This window comes from Amphiprion ocellaris, chromosome 21 (genome assembly GCF_022539595.1).
Source record: "Amphiprion ocellaris isolate individual 3 ecotype Okinawa chromosome 21, ASM2253959v1, whole genome shotgun sequence".
Taxonomy (NCBI): Eukaryota; Metazoa; Chordata; class Actinopteri; family Pomacentridae; genus Amphiprion; species Amphiprion ocellaris.
In genome coordinates, this window is record NC_072786.1 from 18,892,619 (window position 1) to 18,911,150 (window position 18,532).

General features: G+C 41.5%; 1 protein-coding gene across 19 annotated transcripts in view; it reads right to left on the bottom strand.

Annotated features, from left to right (window-relative positions):
- LOC111563581 (pleckstrin homology domain-containing family A member 5-like) overlaps positions 1-18,532 on the bottom strand; it is a 294,554-nt gene that overhangs the window by 159,581 nt on the left and 116,441 nt on the right. Inside the window, exon 4 of one of the 19 annotated variants that reach the window (XM_055006649.1) lies at positions 12,404-12,478. The exons of 17 other annotated variants lie outside the window; for them this stretch is intronic. In XM_055006649.1, coding sequence (XP_054862624.1) covers positions 12,415-12,478 — 64 coding nt within the window. In that variant the 3' untranslated portion in view covers positions 12,404-12,414. Of the gene's footprint in view, positions 1-12,403; positions 12,479-12,512; positions 12,867-18,532 lie in introns of those variants that run through there. One more of the 19 variants, XM_055006648.1, reaches the window with a different exon arrangement.

An 18,532-nucleotide genomic window follows, 5' to 3' on the forward strand; every position in this document is an offset into this window, starting at 1 on the left:
AAGTCCGAAAATTCATGTCAAGATGAAAGAAAATGGTTCCACGCTGTTGTTGTCTAGCAAAGGATGTGTCTAAACTTATAAGCACCTAGCCGGAATGGGGACAAGCTCTTATGGTGTTTCCTGAAGAAAGGAGTGAAGGACATTTTTCAAAACTGTGAATTTGTTATTTAGTGCAAACATTTTTTGTTCAACTCTGAAACACAGAATAGCTTTAAGTAGAGCCTTTACAGTTCTTTTGGCCCAGAGTTTCCCTCAAACTCAAGGATGTCTTACGCTTCTTTTTCCATTTCCTCAGCTTAGTATGCTGCAGTTGCAGCCCCACAGCAGGTGGCAACAGTACTGGCCTGGACATTGTGGACTTTCTTTGGAGCAGAACCAAGCAGTGATGGTTTCCACTCTCAACCACGCTATGCCATCACTGGAAAGTGACTGGCTTAGCATGCATGGTCATGCTTAAAGTGCAGCGAAGTGCGAATGTCCAACTGTGTAAAAATTCAATATTAAAGATCAAAGCCTGTCACAGTTGTGTCGCAGCAGCCTCAACACATCTCCTCTTTCCATATTGCAGTCAGCCTGATATATAAGATCAATGCACTTCATCTAGACCATACTGGACTTATGAGGGAATATGCAAGTGAATGAATTGCATTGCACATTGGCAGGAAAATAAATCCAACAGTGCCTCTGAGCAAAATCCTGCTGCGGGAAATAAAATTGTGCAGAAGAAGACTTCCACAGAAAATATGACAATATCTATGGAAGAGCATAGAATCATTTCTACGCTGCAACGTCCTCATATACTCCAGCGTCTTCTGGTCTTTCCAGCAAAAGTCAGGGCTTGACAAAAAGAGTATGGGTTACCTAGCACATTCTTCTACATACACTCAGTTTCATGCGCACAGTTCTGATCATGATTTTCCACCGTTTGATCACAATATCAACTATGAGGCAATTATAAAGACAAATATAAAATCAAACACCAAAACCTATCAAAAAAATTAAACAATCCTTCTTTCAATTAACAGTTTCCTATTTGTTTAGTAGTAGACACCTTTCCACATGCAGTACCCAATAACCAGCATGTCACAAGGCGGCGGGGGGGGGGGGGGGGGGTTGAACCCAGAGTGCAGGCACGCAGATGACAGACAGGCAGAAGTCTTTTTAAACAAGGAATTTATTCAAAAAGGAAACACAAGACACTAGCTGAGCAGACCAACATAAATCAAACTCCACATAGAAATCAATGAATTTAACTAAAACTAAACAGAGCTCAAACTGACCAAGGCTAATCAAAAAAAAACTGGCCACCACACGGGCTGAAACCTAAACTAAGATACAATGGCTTAACTCAGTCTAAAAAGTTCAACTGGGAGGGCGACAGACCGGAACCAAGGCAGACCTGGGCAGAGCGGCTGGCTGGGAGGTAGCAGAGACAATGAACCAGCTGGTGGGGTGAGTCTGGTTTTGACTGCCGCTGATTAATGATTCAGCACAGCTGCATTCCCTCAGCAGCTGTATCCCATTGGCCTGGATCGTCAGAGGGCCAGGGGTGCCGCCCAGAGATGGGAGGGGCCATGACACAAAAGCAATTATGGCATAGTTTTAGCTCATCAATTGAAACAGCTTCCCTGTCACTCACACGACCCAGTGGATTCTTACTTCCAGCTGAAACTCAAAGCAACAACAGTTAGTTATATATATTTACTGTATTTTCGCCACCATAAGGCGCACTTAAAAGTCTTAAATTTTCTCCAAAATGGACGGAGCGCCTTATAATGCGGTGCGCCTTATGTGTGCACCGAGTTCCAAAATCTGTAAATGTTGTTGTGTGACTTTGATGAGCGCTCCGCTTGACTGACTGAGAGCGGAGTCATTAAGGCCAATCAAAAGGGCTGGATGGACGAGGAGAAAATGAAAGAGTGGCTGAGTGAGGTGTACGTAAAGAGACCAGATGGTTTTTTCTACGCGTCACCGTCCCTGTTGATCTGTGACTCCATGCGCGTCCATCTCACAGCCGCTGTGAAAAACCAAGTGCAGCAAATGAACTCGGAGCTTGCTATCAATCCGGGAGGCTTGACGAAGGAACTCCAACCGCTGGACATCGGTGTAAACAGGGCGTTCAAAGTGAAGTTGCGAACGGCGTGGGAGCGATGGATGACAGATGGCGAACACAGTTTTACTAAGACTGGGAGGCAGCGCCGGGCGAGTTACGCCACAGTTTGTGAATGGATTGTGGATGCTTGGGCTAACGTGTCTGCTTGCACTGTTGTTCGAGCTCTCGCCAAAGCCGGCATCATTTATGAGGAGCCGCACGGCAACGAGACCGACTCTGACAATGACGAGCGGGAACCTGGCGTGTTCCATGGAGAACTAGCCCAGCTGTTCATTTCGGATACAGAAGATGAGGACTTCCATGGATTTGTGAATGAGGATTGATCAAAAAACAATGTGAAAACATTGCTAAATACTTCAATAAAGTACAACTGAACTCAGTTTTGCTTCCGCTGCCTTTTTTAAAACACACGCTAGCATGCATGTTTTAAGCTAGTACAGGTATGTTGTACCTGCCCGCGTTCTATAATCCGGTGCGCCTTATGTATGTGTTAAATACAGAAATAGCACCCGTAACTGAGACTGCGCCTTTTAATACGGTGCGCCTTATAGTCGCGAAAATACGGTAGGCTGATGGCAGCCAGGTTTAAAGTGGACTGGGTATGTCAAACTGGGAGAGGCTAGTAGCACTACTAGACAGGACAAGGCAGCACTAAAACCTTCCTGGTTCTTCCAGGATGACCTTTGAATTTTTAGTAATGTGGGTGCATAATAGGGTGCATAACTACAGGTGAAATTACATGATTTTAAAAGTTCTTATAGTTCATTAAGAAATGATTTTGGTTCATTTCAACCTGATGTAGGAGTGTCATCTAACCAAAACATCACTATCTTTTACAGTGGAATCACAATCCACGACCTGAACCTCAAATCTCCCCACAGACTTACTTGAATTTGGTCACTTGATTAGTTAGCAAGTTATTGCCTAGATACAAATGTTGTCACTTTAACTGAAGATGAAGCTCAAAACTTTGTATCCTGGTTTTATTCTGATATCATTATGAAGCCTATGCCTGGAGGTGGTTATTCTTATCTCTGCTTTTTAAACATTTGTTGCTTCCACCCTGTAAAACTTTGTGGATAATTGAAATTGACTGCTACATAGGTCTCCGAAAGAAAAGATTCTGACTACATATTGCCAGACGTTAGTGAAATTTTCAACCATGCAGCCCAACTATCCCCTCACATTGCAACAATGGCAGCCTTAGCAACAGTAACAATATGCTGTGCATCAAGGTAACAAATGTATCAACATATGAAGGAAAAATAACTATAGCTCATGTAATTAATTTGTGCAGCCATCACAAACAGTAACTACATACACTTAAAGTTTGTGGAGTCTCGGATAAGGAGAAGAACTTCTTTCAGGATGTTGGTCTGTCTGATAGTCCTTCCATCAAGTTCAGCATGTCAGTGTAGTGCCTGCTTATGTGAACTTCATACCAGCAAAGAGGAGTCCAGTATAAAACCTCTGATTAATGCCAGTGTAGGTTCCAATTAAAGAAGCCGACAGCTTGACCCTCTGCACATTCCTCTCTCCACGTAAGACATTCCAGAAAAAATTCCACTGGGCCACTCGTGAAAGTTGTAGTATTTACTTAAATCTTCAAACAACAAAAATACAGTGCACAAAATAATTTTCTCTAAAATTCAAAAAATAATCCAAGGCAATCCAAAAAAAAAAGGGAAACAGAGGTCAATACCGAGGTCAAACAATTGTTTGGCTCCCCTCTCTATGCCTGACAGCTGACTACATAGCCACACCCACTTTTCCCATAACTGAAGTTACTGCACTTTAATGGCTACACATTAACTTCAGTGCATTTAGGCTCCTATAGCCAGAGACACAGAATTACCACGCTACTAACAGTTCCTACCTGTACCAATGGTCAGGTGATTTTGTGCTTAGATGTATCCTGCTAATGTCTGCAGTGTCCCATCTGACAGGATCATAATGAGGTCTTGCTTTTTGCACATTCTAGTGAGGTCTGACAGCAGCCGTTAGAGGTTATTCAGTGTACATGGTAATGGATGTGCAGAGTGTCGGGGAACTGAGGCCCTGACCCTTGCTCTCTTCACCGTGCCTGCCTGCAATCAGCCTTTGGGAGCTGATGTGGTTTATTATAAGTCATTTACAGCATGATGACCCACAATGCCCTGCAGCTTTTGATAATATACCTGTTCAAAATCACAACACGACATGCCACAGGTTCAATGCAGTTTTAAATAAATTAATTCAACTGTCAGGTATTGACACTCAAACCAATTTAAGAGCAGTAATTTGTCTCCCAGCAGTGAGTGGGTGGCCGTTCATAGGATGTCATCCCTCATCTCCTTGATTTATTTAGTGTGAAAGATCCCAGACTGAGACAGCAACCATTAGTGTTGGCTCTAAAACAGTTCATTCACACACAGATTTGGATCCATATCTCAAGGCATGGACTTCATGGAATGACACTTCATTTCAGTCACATGCCAGTGATGGGACATTATGGGCACAGAAAAATCTTTTTCACCTCGTAGCAATCAGACTGAAGACAAGCACAATTTCCCAATAGATGCGCACTTTACCACTGTCAGGCAGAATGAATGTGGAGGAAAACTTAACAGCACAGAAGGACTGAAATAGATGGACAAAGTGAGCAAGTGTCCAAAGAACAGGGCAAATGAGGGAGTTGCTGCTGGTATGCTTCTCACTTAACGTACTGACAGTCAGACATTCATCAGACATGGACATGGTGGTGAGAGAGTAAGCAGGATTAAACCCTATAGGCTCTAAACCCTGCTGGTCTGCTTGAAAGGTATACCGGGTCGATTCCCCCCCCCCGATTAATCAATTAATCGGATCAAAAAAAAACAATACATTTGTAATTCCCGCCTCTTTATTCAGAAATACAAGATTTGGACTGACAGAGCAAATAAGATCATTGTAGTGAAGCAGTGTTTCCTCCAGGATTTTTTTTCAGCAGCAGCGGCAGGCTCTCCGGAGAGCCGTGGTGAATAAACCAATGACACTTGACTGCAGATTTTACTTGTACAACCTATTTATTGAATGGCCAGTTGAAAATGGCCTTTTAAAGGCTGAATGTAAAAAAACCAAACAAAAAGATTTGAACAAGCTCATCTGAAAATGCAGTCAGCAGTTACATCATGGTGTGTAGATATTAGCTTAATGCTATCAATAGTTTACTCACGTTAAAGACACTGAGTTGGCACCGGGCCCAATTAACTGAAGCTACTGATATGTTATGTACCATTAGCTGGCCATCAATATTTTGTGAATGTCTATTTAACTTGTAAAATAAATTATGAGTTATCTTAAGCTAATAAATTTTCTCCGGTAAGTCGCTGGCCTATTTTCCAAGACCACTGCTCTTACTCTCTGACCTGGTGCCTGGATGTTTGACGTCGACACTGAGCAAGATGTAGTTTACCTTAGTACTCGTGAGTACCCGACACAGTGCAGGACTCTGCTGTGAAGGTGGAGACATGCAGCGGTGGTGTATTTGCGACAATAACAAAAAAGAAAAAATTTGAAGGAGCGGCGACTAGGATTTAGGAATAGCGGCCCGCCGCTGCTGAATCCGCTGTGTTTATCTGACTCGTCTGCCAGACTGTCAAGCTGAAAGCTTGGTCATGTGACAATGTTGTGGTCCACTAGTGACCGCCCGCCGTCTGTGCGATTTTCAGATGCGTGCATTGCCGTGCGGGAAAATCGCATGTAGTGGACACGCAGCATGTTTTTTTGTTTTGAGCGTGAAATGCTCTCACATTTTTGAGGACTTCGGTCAAACTGTTTTCTCCGTGTCGGTCATGTTTCATTTGTTGAATTTACTCTTCCTTCCGCCTCCTCTCTACCTCCACCTCGCTCTGTTTAACTCGCTCTGCAGGTGGAGTTTTTTTTTTTATACTTTATTTCAGTCAACCAGCATTGACAAAGCTCTGCAGGTGAAATAGGTGGCTCCGCGACATGGTGAGTGACACATGAATCACGTGACACAACAAATTGATAATGAAATTCGTTGCCAATGATTTTAATAATCGATTTTTATTGATTTAATTGATTCGTTGTTGCAACCCTAGGATGAAGTGTAAAAGTTTTCCTCTTTAGTGGAGAAAGGAAGGTTCAGGAGCTGGGTTGATGCCTCGCACAGCTGAAATATTCACGCTGCATGTTTCTGATGTTTATCGCCCTTACCAACCTGCACACTGTTTATATCACTCAAATGCTCGTCTTTCTTCTGCCTGATCTCTCCTCAGAACAGGTGATGTCTGTCTCTTTCGGAGGTTTCTTTCCCCAGTATCACTAATTGCTGCTCAAGAGGGAACTGTAGCATTTCTCTCTGTAATACTGACCTTAAAAGTGAGAGGGCTTAGCTTTGATTAGGTGTTTTATAATAAAACTGAACTGAAAATTGCAGAGACAGCCGAACAGAGAGAGGAGCCAGACGGTGTAAAGGGAAATGCGACACTAGCTGGTCTGCTGGTGGTGACAAATGGAGTCATTACAGCCAAGGCAGACAGACAGCAACATATCAGACCTTTTCTGTGACAGGCAGACTTTCTCAACAGTTATCGAGACAACTTAAAAGACAGACCTACTATGAAACCAATCAGGCATAATTTATATTTAATGCTGACTCCAATCAAAGTTCAGCTCGACTCTTAGTTCAAGCTCTGGTCAGTTTGGAGCACAGTGGAAGTCATGCACAGCTTCCCCACCCCCCCACCCCCCCACCACACACACACACACACACACACACACACACACACACACACACACGTCTATGAACAGAATCTAACTAAGCATTCAATGTCAATCTGTCCATTACTTGATGTCGCTGATACGTTTCTGTTAGTGTTCAGAAACAGTTGTATCAGATACCTTGAGCAGATGTATGTAGGAATGCTGAGGTTAAATGTGACAATTGACATAGTGTTGCTTGCTATCCACTGTCTGAACTGAGTGTCACAAAATAGAGATGAGGCTGATAGGGATATCACAAGTTTAACATATATCATGCATTTTGAAGTGTTTGACAAATTCAAATTCTAACCTGCTAGATCAGTGGAGTTGAGGGTTAGTACAGTTGTTAGTGAGTAGTGCTGTCTGCGAGATAAACTCTGTACTGGTGAGTAATGTCACTAAAAGACAATACAAATGCAAAACATAACATGAAAGTACATGAATAAAAACCAATCTACATTTAAGAATAGATAAGTTTTTCACCTCTAAGCATAGAGCATCCTGAAATGCTATTGAGCATTACAGCTGCAAAAAGAACCTGTGTCAACCTCCATCTGGAATAATCTGCTCAAAATTCTTTAGTAGTCAGTATTAGGCAGGGAAGACAGACTTTAGAAAAGGCTGGAACCTGTTGCTGGTTTAAAATTAGGTTTAGTTCTGCAGCTTAACTCTTCCATAAGAAGTCAAGAGAGGGAGCTGAGGTAGAGTTGGCAGGTCATTAGCAAAGAAATACTAAAGAGCTAAAAGCTTCATCCTTCTACTCTAAGAGCTATGTGTGTTTTGGGGTCGCCAAGCATTCATCACCAGCATGGCAGCCTCCAGTTTTAACCCCATGCTGACAGCTCCTATTTGTAGAGCAGCATGACCTAATTTTTCATAACTGTGCAGGCAAGATGCAAGAGAGTGTTTTCTAGTAAAGGGCAAATTTCTAGTGAACTGAGAGGAGAAGTAGAAAGTGGGTGCATGGCAGAACAATGGGGTGATGACAGATGATAAGTGCACAGCCTGAAATTCTACTACAAGGTCTGTTTGTAAAAATAAAAAATTAACAGTATAAGCTAGGGCTGGACCCAAATATCCTATCGCTACGGTGGTGTCCGTGTACGGTGGTGAATATCAATTTACATACAATGGTCAGGGTACTGCTCATGGTTAGAACAACTCTGCCAAAGGTCTGTGGTTCGACAGGGGCTGAGAAAACCATCCTGATGTTAATGACAGAAGTAGTTTCAGGGCTTCAGGCTGTTTCTTCACATTTCTGCACAAAGATTGGTCCAAAAGGAAAATTGGAGATAAGAAATTTTCAGCTTGTGCATCTTCAGTCAGCAGAAACTAAAACCACACACAGAGCTCTACCACCAGACCCAGGCTTCTGCTGTAGCCATCCACCACCAGGCCAGCTACCACCAGCTACCACCAGGTACAGGCTTCAGCTGTAGCCATCCACTGCTGGCAGACTGGATCTCAGGCCCACAGCCTGAGCCTCTACTGCCACTACCACTGCTGTGCTGCAACTACTGTAGCTCTCCTGTTGGTCTCCCCTGCCTGCCTGCCTGCCTGCCTGCCTGTCTGTCTGCTATCATTCCGCGTAAGCTACAGCCTAAACCTCTTCATAAGTCATGTCAGGAGGCAAATCAACATCTCTGCAGTCCACAACAGGTAATAGCCATGAGAGGTTATTTTCTCCTGCTGCTGTCATGATTTTCCCTTCAATTTTCTGCCTTGTCATGGCATTGTATTCAGTGGCTATGCTATTGGCAATCCAGATGGCCTACATTCACGGTTGATAACTACAAGTTGTATTACGTCCTCACTAAGAAGTGGGCATAATGGATGGTCCCTGCTGTCCTCATTGTGTTTCTTCTTTCAACACGGCCCTTTACCTTAAGACTAACTCTTGTAGTAATTTGTCTGTCATAAAAATCACTCGGAACTGTTTGGTAGTTATGCTTCTACTGTTGTCTGGCATCCAGCCTAATCCTGGTCCTTTGACTACATGTAGTACACCAGCTGATTTTAAGAATCTGTCTGGGTTACATGTCTTGCATATAAATGTCCACAGCATGCTTCCTGCAATGGACATTTTGCATATCTGTGCTTGTTCAACTGGGGCTGATGTTATTGTCATTTCTGAGACCTGGCTCTCCAAATCAATATTAGGTAGAGATGTGGCAGTTGATGGGTTTAATATTTATTGCTCAGACCATCCAAGGAAAGGTGGTGGTGTGGCAATTTAAGTCTGGTCTTCCTGCACAAGTTTTGCTCTCCACATCTGCTCCTAAGTAGTTTGAAATTTTAGCACTACGTCTTGATTTATCTGGTGGTCGGTTTTTAACTGTTGTTGGCTGCTTAGGCCTCCATCTGCTACTGCTGACACTTTATCTTCCTTAGCACTACTCTGATCTCACTTAGACTTTAAGGAAATCATCCTGGCAGGTGATTTCACATGGGACTGGCTTTCCCACATATCTGATGATTTTAAAGCACACTGTATATCTTTGAATTTCACACAGTTAACTGAAAGTGCCACTCATCTTAACCCCAAATATCCAGACAAATCTTCTCTTATTGAACTTTTAATAACTAATATGCCACATAAATATTCAACAATAGGGGTTTTTGTTAATGATCTCAGTGATCATTGTGTGGTCGGGGCAGTCCGGGACACCAAAATCCCCCGTTCTAAGCCCCGTATCATTAATAAAAGAAATCTTAAGCACTTTAGTGAACAAGCCTTTCTTCATGATTTATTTCAGTTTAACTGGGGTCGTATTTTTTTGATTGATGACACTCATCTTGCTTGGAAATATTTTTATGATAATTTGAGTTATTTTATAGACAAACATGCTCCTTTTCGCTGGATTAGGGTGAAAGGACGTGAAAGCTCCTGGTTCACTTCTGAGCTAGCAAGCCTCTTACAGAAGAGGAATCAGATCTGGGCAGCTGCGAAAAAGTCTGATTCTCAGGCTGACTGGCTACACTTCCAAAAATTGCATAATTGTTGTACTGCTTTCATTAAAAAAGCAAAACCTGATTATTATCTATCTCAGACCACAAATGGTCTGAATGATCCTACATTCTGGCGAACTATAAAGTCTCTCTCTGCCAATTCTTTCTCTTCAGAGCTACCTCCTCAATTAATTGTTGACTCTGTCTCCGTGTCAAATAAATCTGAGATACTTCATTGTTTTAATAAATGCTTTGTTGTGTCCAGCTCCTTGTTTGACAGACTACCTCATGGTAAATCAGACAAATTTCCCCCTATGAGTCATGCCTCAGGCAGAAAGACTTTTACCTTCACACCTTTCTCTGTCAGGGAGGTTTGTAAGGCTTTAAAGGGCCTAGACACTAAAATATCTAAAGGTCCTGACAAAGTAAGGTGGGAGACCTTACTTTGTGTGCCTGACAGCAAATATCATAGCTGAACCAGTATCACATATTTTCAGTCTTTCTGTCCAAAACAATGTCATTCCTGATGTTTGGAAATCTGCTTTTGTACTCCCCCTACTGAAAGGCAGTCATCCTACGCAGTTAAACAACTACAGACCCATTTCCAAACTATCTATCTTAGCTAAGGTTCTTGAAAGGCTGGTGAATGATCAGATCAAGGAGTTCTTGATTTTAAATGGTATCTTATCTCCTCATCCGTCTGGTTTTAGAAAACAGCACAGTACAGTAACTGCTTCAATGAAAGTTTTAAATGATGTTGTGGAAGCCTTGGATGCCAAGAATTAGTGTGCTGCAATCTTCATTGTTTTCTCCAAGGCTTTTGATACCGTTGACCATGATATTTTATATCGGAGGCTGTCAGATATAGGTCTATGAGATAAAGCTGTTGGCTGGTTCTCATACTATCTCACGAATCGTAAGCAATGTGTGCCGCTGAGTGGTCTCTCCTCCAGCTTTCTTGGTGTAACAAAAGGTGTGCCACAAGGTTCTGTCTTAGGACCCACTCTTTATGTCAAAAATGTGGGTGAAAACATAAATGTGTCTGTTCATCTTTATGCTGATGACACAATCATTTACTGCTGCGTGGACACTGTTGCCCTTGTGTTTGAATATCTTCAGTCAGCATTTGACATCATTCAATCACATCTGTTAAACCTTAGACTAATTTTAAATGCTGACAAAACAAAAGTTGTTTTCTGGTAAGAAGAAGGTGCCAGAAGTTCTCCCTGGTACTACAACTGCACAAGGTACCCCTATTGAGTTGTTGGCCTCTTACAAATACCTCAGCATCAACAATTGATGATAGCCTCTGTTTTAAAACCCACATCAAAAATCTTAAAGGAACTGAAATTAAAGTTGCTTTTTTTCAGGAACAAATCTTGTTTTTCTTTTAATGCTAGGAAACAGCTTGTTTCTGCCACCTTCTTGCCTGTTGTTGATTATGGAGATATTGTTTATATGAATGCCCCAACCCTCTCTCTCAAACTGTTGTATGCTGCTTATCATGGAGCTCTTAGATTTGTAACGGACTGTAAACCTTTCACACACCACTGCACTTTGTACTCCCTGGTTAACTGGTCATCACTGTCCATGCACAGACTTCTCCACTGGTATCATTTCATTTGCACATCCATCCTTGGTCTGCTACCCACATTTATCCTCTTTCATGTCAGGTAAACAATTCAGCCATAGTCTATGTTCCCAGGACTCCATTACTTTCACCGTCTCCTCAGTCCACACAGAGCTCAGCAACACAGCTTTTTCTTACTCTGCCCCCTCAATGTGGAACTCACTACAGCAGAATCTGAAGCTGTCCCACTTGATTCCCCTGGAGGACTTCAAACGTCTTTTAAACACTATGGAAATATCATCATTTAGGACTTGTTTTTGTTCTTAGTGTTTTTACGTTTTAACTTCATTGTTTGGCGCTTTGGACATCCATTTTGATGTCTATGTTGTGTTTTGTCATGAACCTGTCTGTCTGGAACTCAGTGTTATATTGTATTATTATATTGTCTAGTACAGGTCCCTTAGTGTTGTTTGTCAGTGACTCAATGTTGTCTTGTAATGTTATTTGAGGACAGGTCTCTCTTGAGAAAGAGACCGAGTGTCTCAATGAGACTACCTGTATAAATAAAGGCTAAATAAATAAAAATAAGTCATATCTGTGCTTGATTTGGGAGACTACGGTTTGATAAGTTCATTAGTTTAAGTTGCGTTTATTAGTGATTCAACAGAGGTAGTGAATGACATGGAAAAGGTCAAAAAAAGGTCAACAGCCAGACTGGAACTGGGTAACTCATGGGCAATGTAAGCACCTTAAACTTGGAGGCCACCACAACACAACAACCAACAATTCAACTTAACAGGTGGTCTGCTGTACAAACTGTGAAGGTAGACTTTACCAAGATTTGTGAATGTACCCATTAGGATAAGGCAATGAAAAACATTATGAAGGGTCATTATAGGAAGTGAAGAACCACTGGATGGAAATGTAATAGATTGATGGTATATATTTCCACTGACTCTCAAAAGCATCTCCACTAAGGAGGCAGTGAAGGTCATTACTGAGACAGGAGCTCAGATGCAACTAACCTTAACTTGGACTAGTAGTAGACAAATGGTGAGATGGAAAAGTACTTTGTTTTCTCATCCTCCCCTGCTTGGAAACTGCAACAGTAAGAGAGAAAGTGTTTACTTACAATTTGGGTGGAACAAAAGTGGGTTTGTGCATCTGGCAGCCACTCAGAATGGAAAAATGTTAAGAGAGAGTGCAGGAGAAGTCAAGCATGTTGCCCTCCTCACTGCATGGTTTGCCCTTCCTCTGCAAGTAAACAAGGGAAAAGTGCAAGTGCATGCAGACACATACACACATGGACCCATTAACTACAGGCCAGATCATTTTAATTAGCGGTGGAGGGACTGCACGAATCCCTTTAGTGTTCAATGAAGTATGCACACACATGGGTGAGTAGATGCGTGTGTGTCTGCAACGGTTATTTGGTGTGATGAGGGTGCAGTTCTGCTGGCGATGGCCCATGAATCTTTGCTGCACGCCCTAGAGCAATGGAACACACACACACACACACACACACACACACACACACACACACACACACACACACACACACACACACACACACACACACACACACACAGTGATGAAGCATCACAACAACAATCAGCTTCCTGTCATGTTACGCACCAATTAGTCACAACATTAAAACCACTGACTTCTGAGGTGAATACCATTGATCATCATGTTATAGCGTAATGATCTGCAGAGGAAACCTTGGGTCTTGGCATAAATGTGAATGTTACTTTGACACGTAACACTCCCTTTGGCAAAGGCATTCCTCCATGGCAGCAGCCTCCTGCAGCAGGGCAATATGCTCCATCATACCACAACTACTGTCCAAGAAAGGCTTGAGGAACTCAAAACACACATTGGCTGATGCATTAGAGCTATTTTGCTGGCTCGCAGGGAACTACACAATACTTAGGTAGTTTTAATGTTGGAGCTGATCAGCGTATATAATCAGTGTATGGTTTGCTCATTCGTTTTTCCATTTCAAAATAAAATGAGAAAAAACAAATAATAGTTTTGTTTTTTGTTTAAAAATTTAATTTGAAAAACGAAAAGTACAGAAAGAAAAAAATGCTGTGTTTTTACCAATTTTAAAGTCTAAACAACAACAACAAAAAAAAAGCCTTTCCCCATTTGGAAGCTACAAGCAGAACCGGAAATCAAAGTCATAACTCATGGCAACTTGACTTCACTTCTCTGTCCCAAAATCCGCACCATGTACTTTGAAAACAACGACGACATGTTTGTCTTATACAGAGTAGACGCATCACACTGAGAGCTCAGGATCTCAGTGTGAACAAAATTGCTTTAATATTTCAAATAAGTATTTTTAAGTATTAAAATGTAAAGAACTCTGCCGATTCTGACCTGTTCCAGTTTAATCAGGTTAACTGGTGGAAGTTTCCGTCTCCAGATGTTTCGTCGCAGATTCTTTCCGACCAGACCTGGCTGTGTGTGAAATAAAGATACTAGATAAAGAAGACGTTGCCGAAAACGTCTGCATCACTGGTTAATAAAGTCTATATCCATGTAAATGTCACCTACAGACAGTAAAAAGAAATGTGCTGGCCGAAATAAAAAACAAATATTTTTTTATGAACGGTGAGAGGAAACGATGGAACCTAGACATAAAATTAGAGACCAGTCTGACTCATCATGCCACTGATCAGTCCGATAAACATCCCGCTTCATCCACATAGATCTTCGTCATTCTGTCGGTGATTGTTCAGGAAACATGCCCAGGTTAACTGGGGATAATCACAACTTAATACAGGCTGCCTGGCTAATAACTAGCCACAAAATGAATTATTGTCTCACCAAGAAAACCCACAACAAAGAAGCATGTCCACTGTTGTGTGTTAGTCTGAGTTCAGTGGAACAGATCCAGAGCAGAACTTCAGGTTTAACTCCGGTTTGTTCACAGAAACACTCAGACCCTCAGCAGCCTCCCATCAGAACATTAGCTGGATCAGATAAAATACATCAGAACAACACGCAGCAGAACATTAACTGGCTCTGATAAAATACATCAGAACTACACGCAGCAGAACATTAGCTGGATCTGATAAAATACATCGGAACAAACTGAGAGCACATTGTTAAAATTAGTCACTCAGAAAACAATAAAAACATGTTCAGTCATCCACGTTCTAACCGTCATTTCAGAGCACATTAACTGCTGACAATATTAAAAATGGAAGTAAAGGGATCCGATCTGGTCAAAACAAACAATATATTTGTGTGAGTTGTGTCTTCCCAAACACCCTGCTGGTTTAGAAATGGCAAAAAGAGACTTTCAAAGACATCGCAGAGGAAGACTAGAATACTTCCAGTACTGCAGTCTGAGTGATTATACTACGCAGAGGTAGTTTGTGTTACATTTTTGTAATCCTTTTTACATCCTTGTGAAGATGTTTATTGGACTGATCAGTGGCATGATGAGTCACACTGTGGTCTAATTTTATTTCTGGATTCCATCATTTCCAATTCTCTCACCGTTCAAAAAAAATACGTGTTTTTTTATTTCAGCCAGCACATTTCTTTTTACTGTCTGTAGGTGATATTTACATGGATGTAGACTTTATCAAGTAGTGATGCCGACGTTTTTCGGCAAGATTTTCTTTAGTTAGTATCTTTATTTCAGACACAGCAAAGTCTGGTCAGGTCGAATTTGCAATGAAACATCTGGAGAAGGAAACTATCACCAGTTAACCTGATCGTCAGTTAAACTGGAACAGCGGCACCAACAGACGATCAGTATCCCATCATAAACTTTCGTCCACATGTCGGATCTGACTGTAAAACACAAAAACAAAACTTAACATTCTACAGTTAATAAAGTATGGCACTGAAAATAACGTGGTTAACAGAACAAAATTACAGCTCTCTCCAAATCAGCAACAGACACATGACTGCATCTTCTTAAATTGTTCTCCATGCAGAACCTTCTGACACTCATTATAGAGCAATGTGGAACTCTACAGCGATGCAAACTGTCGCTGATTTCTGCATGGGTTTTCCACTCTTAAAGAAAATGAAATAGGAAAAGGGCTCGAGTAAAGCCATTCTTGATGTGTTCACAATCCAGACCAGCTCAAAACTGTTCTTCCTCGGCGACTTCCAGTGTTGCAACAAATTAAAACAACAGCTGTATTTTGTATTTCAGGTTTAAAAAGCTAGAGCAAAAATCCAACACTGTGGTTTTTTCATTTGTTAAATAATACATTTCTACATTTAAGTATTAAAAACTGAAAAATAAAAAAACTACTACTATTTTATTTTGAAATGGAAAAACGAATGAGGGAACCATACACAAATTGTATATATCTAATGTGTGGTATATCTATTACGATTTGATATTTGACCAAGCTAACATGTTCAGTCTTGTTATGCAACTTCCAAGTCCATCAAAGAAGTGTACCACCAGTTGACCTCCAAAGATGGAATAGTTTGACCAGATTTAGCTTTCCCATGATAGAAGCGCCTCACTGAGGCCTGCTGCCCCTCCACAGGCTCCTCCAGTCAATCTAATCTATGAAAGATACAATCAGCATCTGTGGCACACTGGCTCACTAAGCTCTCAGACATTTCTGCAGTCACAAACAGGCACGGCCTTTAGAACCTCTGCACCCAAGCTGTTGTTTTTCTACCATGCTCCTCTATTTTTTCAGTTTGAGGTTGTTTTCCTCTTTTTTTCTGTTTCATTGTATCACACATGCAAGGGCAAACTTCAATGAACAAAATTCAAACTAAACATCAGAACTATCTAACATAACCAAATGTCTCTATACTGATGATGAAGTATGTTAGATATTTGTTTGGTGTAACTTTCTCTGACTACAAATGTGTTTGCTGCTCTTGGGTAAGACCCTGATACGTGCACATGTTCACTTTGCGTTGACAGATAAGTTGATGGAATATTTGATCCAGTATAATAATAATAATAATAATAATGGATTAGATTTATATAGCGCTTTTCTACTAAGGAATACTCAAAGCACGTACAATGGATCCATTATTCATTCACTCACACATTCTCACTCTGGGGGTGGTAAACTACATTTGTAGCCACAGCTGCCCAATCCACGCCTACGGCTCCTCCGACCACCACCAACATTCATACACCAGTGTGAGTAGCCGCACTGGAGGCAAGATGGGTAAAGTGTCTTGCCCAAGGACACAACAGTACATGACTAGGACAGAGTGGGAACCGAACCGCCGACTCTTCGATCATTGGATGACCCGCTCTACCACCTGAGCCACAGCCGCCCCAGTATGACTGACTGGAGTTCGTTTTACAATTTTCTCATAGCATATGAATTTATCAGTCCCACCCAAACCCACTTGCAGACCAGAGGTCAAAAGTTGCAGCCAACCAGCTCTCTCTCTGATTATTTCTACTGGATAACATGACACAGCACTTTGTACTGCCTCTGCTGGCCTGCACAGATTTGGATGTGTGAGTTTGGGAGAACTGGCTTGACTGGTTGGCCTGCAACCAACATCTGTCTCTCTCTGGGTGTGTGTGTGTGTGTGTGTGTGTGTGTGTGTGTGTTGTGTTGTGTGTGTGTGTGTGTGTGTGTGTGTGTGTGTGTGTGTGTGTGTGTGTGTGTGTGTGTGTGTGTGTATGTGTGTGTGTTGTGTTGTGTGTGTCTGTGTGTGCGTGTGTGGGCATGAGAAATGGCTGGCTGGATGAGCACCGTTCAGAGATTTCAATTAGGTGACAGCACTGGCCAACACTCTCTCTCTCTCTCTCGCTCTCTCTCTCTGTCTCACACATACAAAAACACACAGACACACACTCATATCTAACATCTCTTGCTCAGCTACGAAATGTCAGCAGCAGCAGCCAGGCCAATAAGTGTGTTTCAGGCAGGCCTCACTTCCACACAACAGCTCATTCCGTCTCTCTCTCCCAAACCGCTGTGGAATAGCAAACAGCAGCCTGTCGCTGATCTGCTGCTGACGTCAAAAAATCAGGGAGTGAAGGAAGTAGTGCACTGACAACTGCCATTTCTCACAATTGCATTACTGTCAACATCCAGCTGTCAAGAAAGACAGAAAGACAGACAGAAAAGGGTACTGGCAGGCAAAAAAAGCAAGTAAATTGACATTTGACCACTATCCGGCAACACGAGAGAACACTCTTGCTTTTGGGAAGTCATGATAACAGAACTTTGTTAGTTGGGACCAATACCTTTAAATTCCAAGATACTGTGAACCCAGCCTAATACCCCAGCACAAAGGCCATTATGAGTCGACAGAGTGAACAGTAATGACTAATGTTATAAGCAACACACATCTCACATTAGGAGCTTTAGCTTTTCGTATCCTTTGTAGCTGTTGTGTGAGAAATAGTAACCATAAAAATCTAATAAAAATTAATACCACTGTTTGAACAGAGCAAAGAAACAGGACAATTAAATGTGGTCTGTTAGATCTCTCTCATCTAAATCTTTGTTAGTACTTGATTTGATAACTGATCAACAGACAGATTTATTCTGTTTGACTGAAACCTGGTTGCAGCAGGAAGAATATGTTAGTCTAAATGAATCAACTCCTCCTAGTCATACTAACCGTCATATTCCTTGAATCACAGGTCGAGGAGGAGGAGTGACAGCAATCTACCACTCTAGCTTAATAATCAACCAGAGACCTAAACCTGGTTACAGTTCATTTGAAAATCTCACTTTCAGTCTCTCTTATCCATATTTGAAAACTCAGAAACTAGTTTCATTTGTTGTTGTATATCACCCACCTGCTCCTTACTCTGAGTTTTATCTCAATTCTCAGACTTTTTATCTGATTTAGTGCTCAGCTCAGATAAAGTGATTATTGTGGGTGACTTTAACATTCATGTTGATGTGGACAGTGACAGTCATACGACTGCCTTTAATTCAATATTAGACTCAGTTGGGTTTTCTCAATATGTAAATAAACCAACTCATAGTTTTAATCATACCCTTGACCTTGTTCTGACTTATGACATATAAACTGAACAGTTAACAGTATTTCCCGAGAACCCTCTTCTTTCTGACCATTTTTTCATAAAATTTCAATTTACAACAATGAATTGTATAGTAGTTAACAATAAATATCATTACAGTAGATGTCTGTCTGACAATTTGGTAACTAAA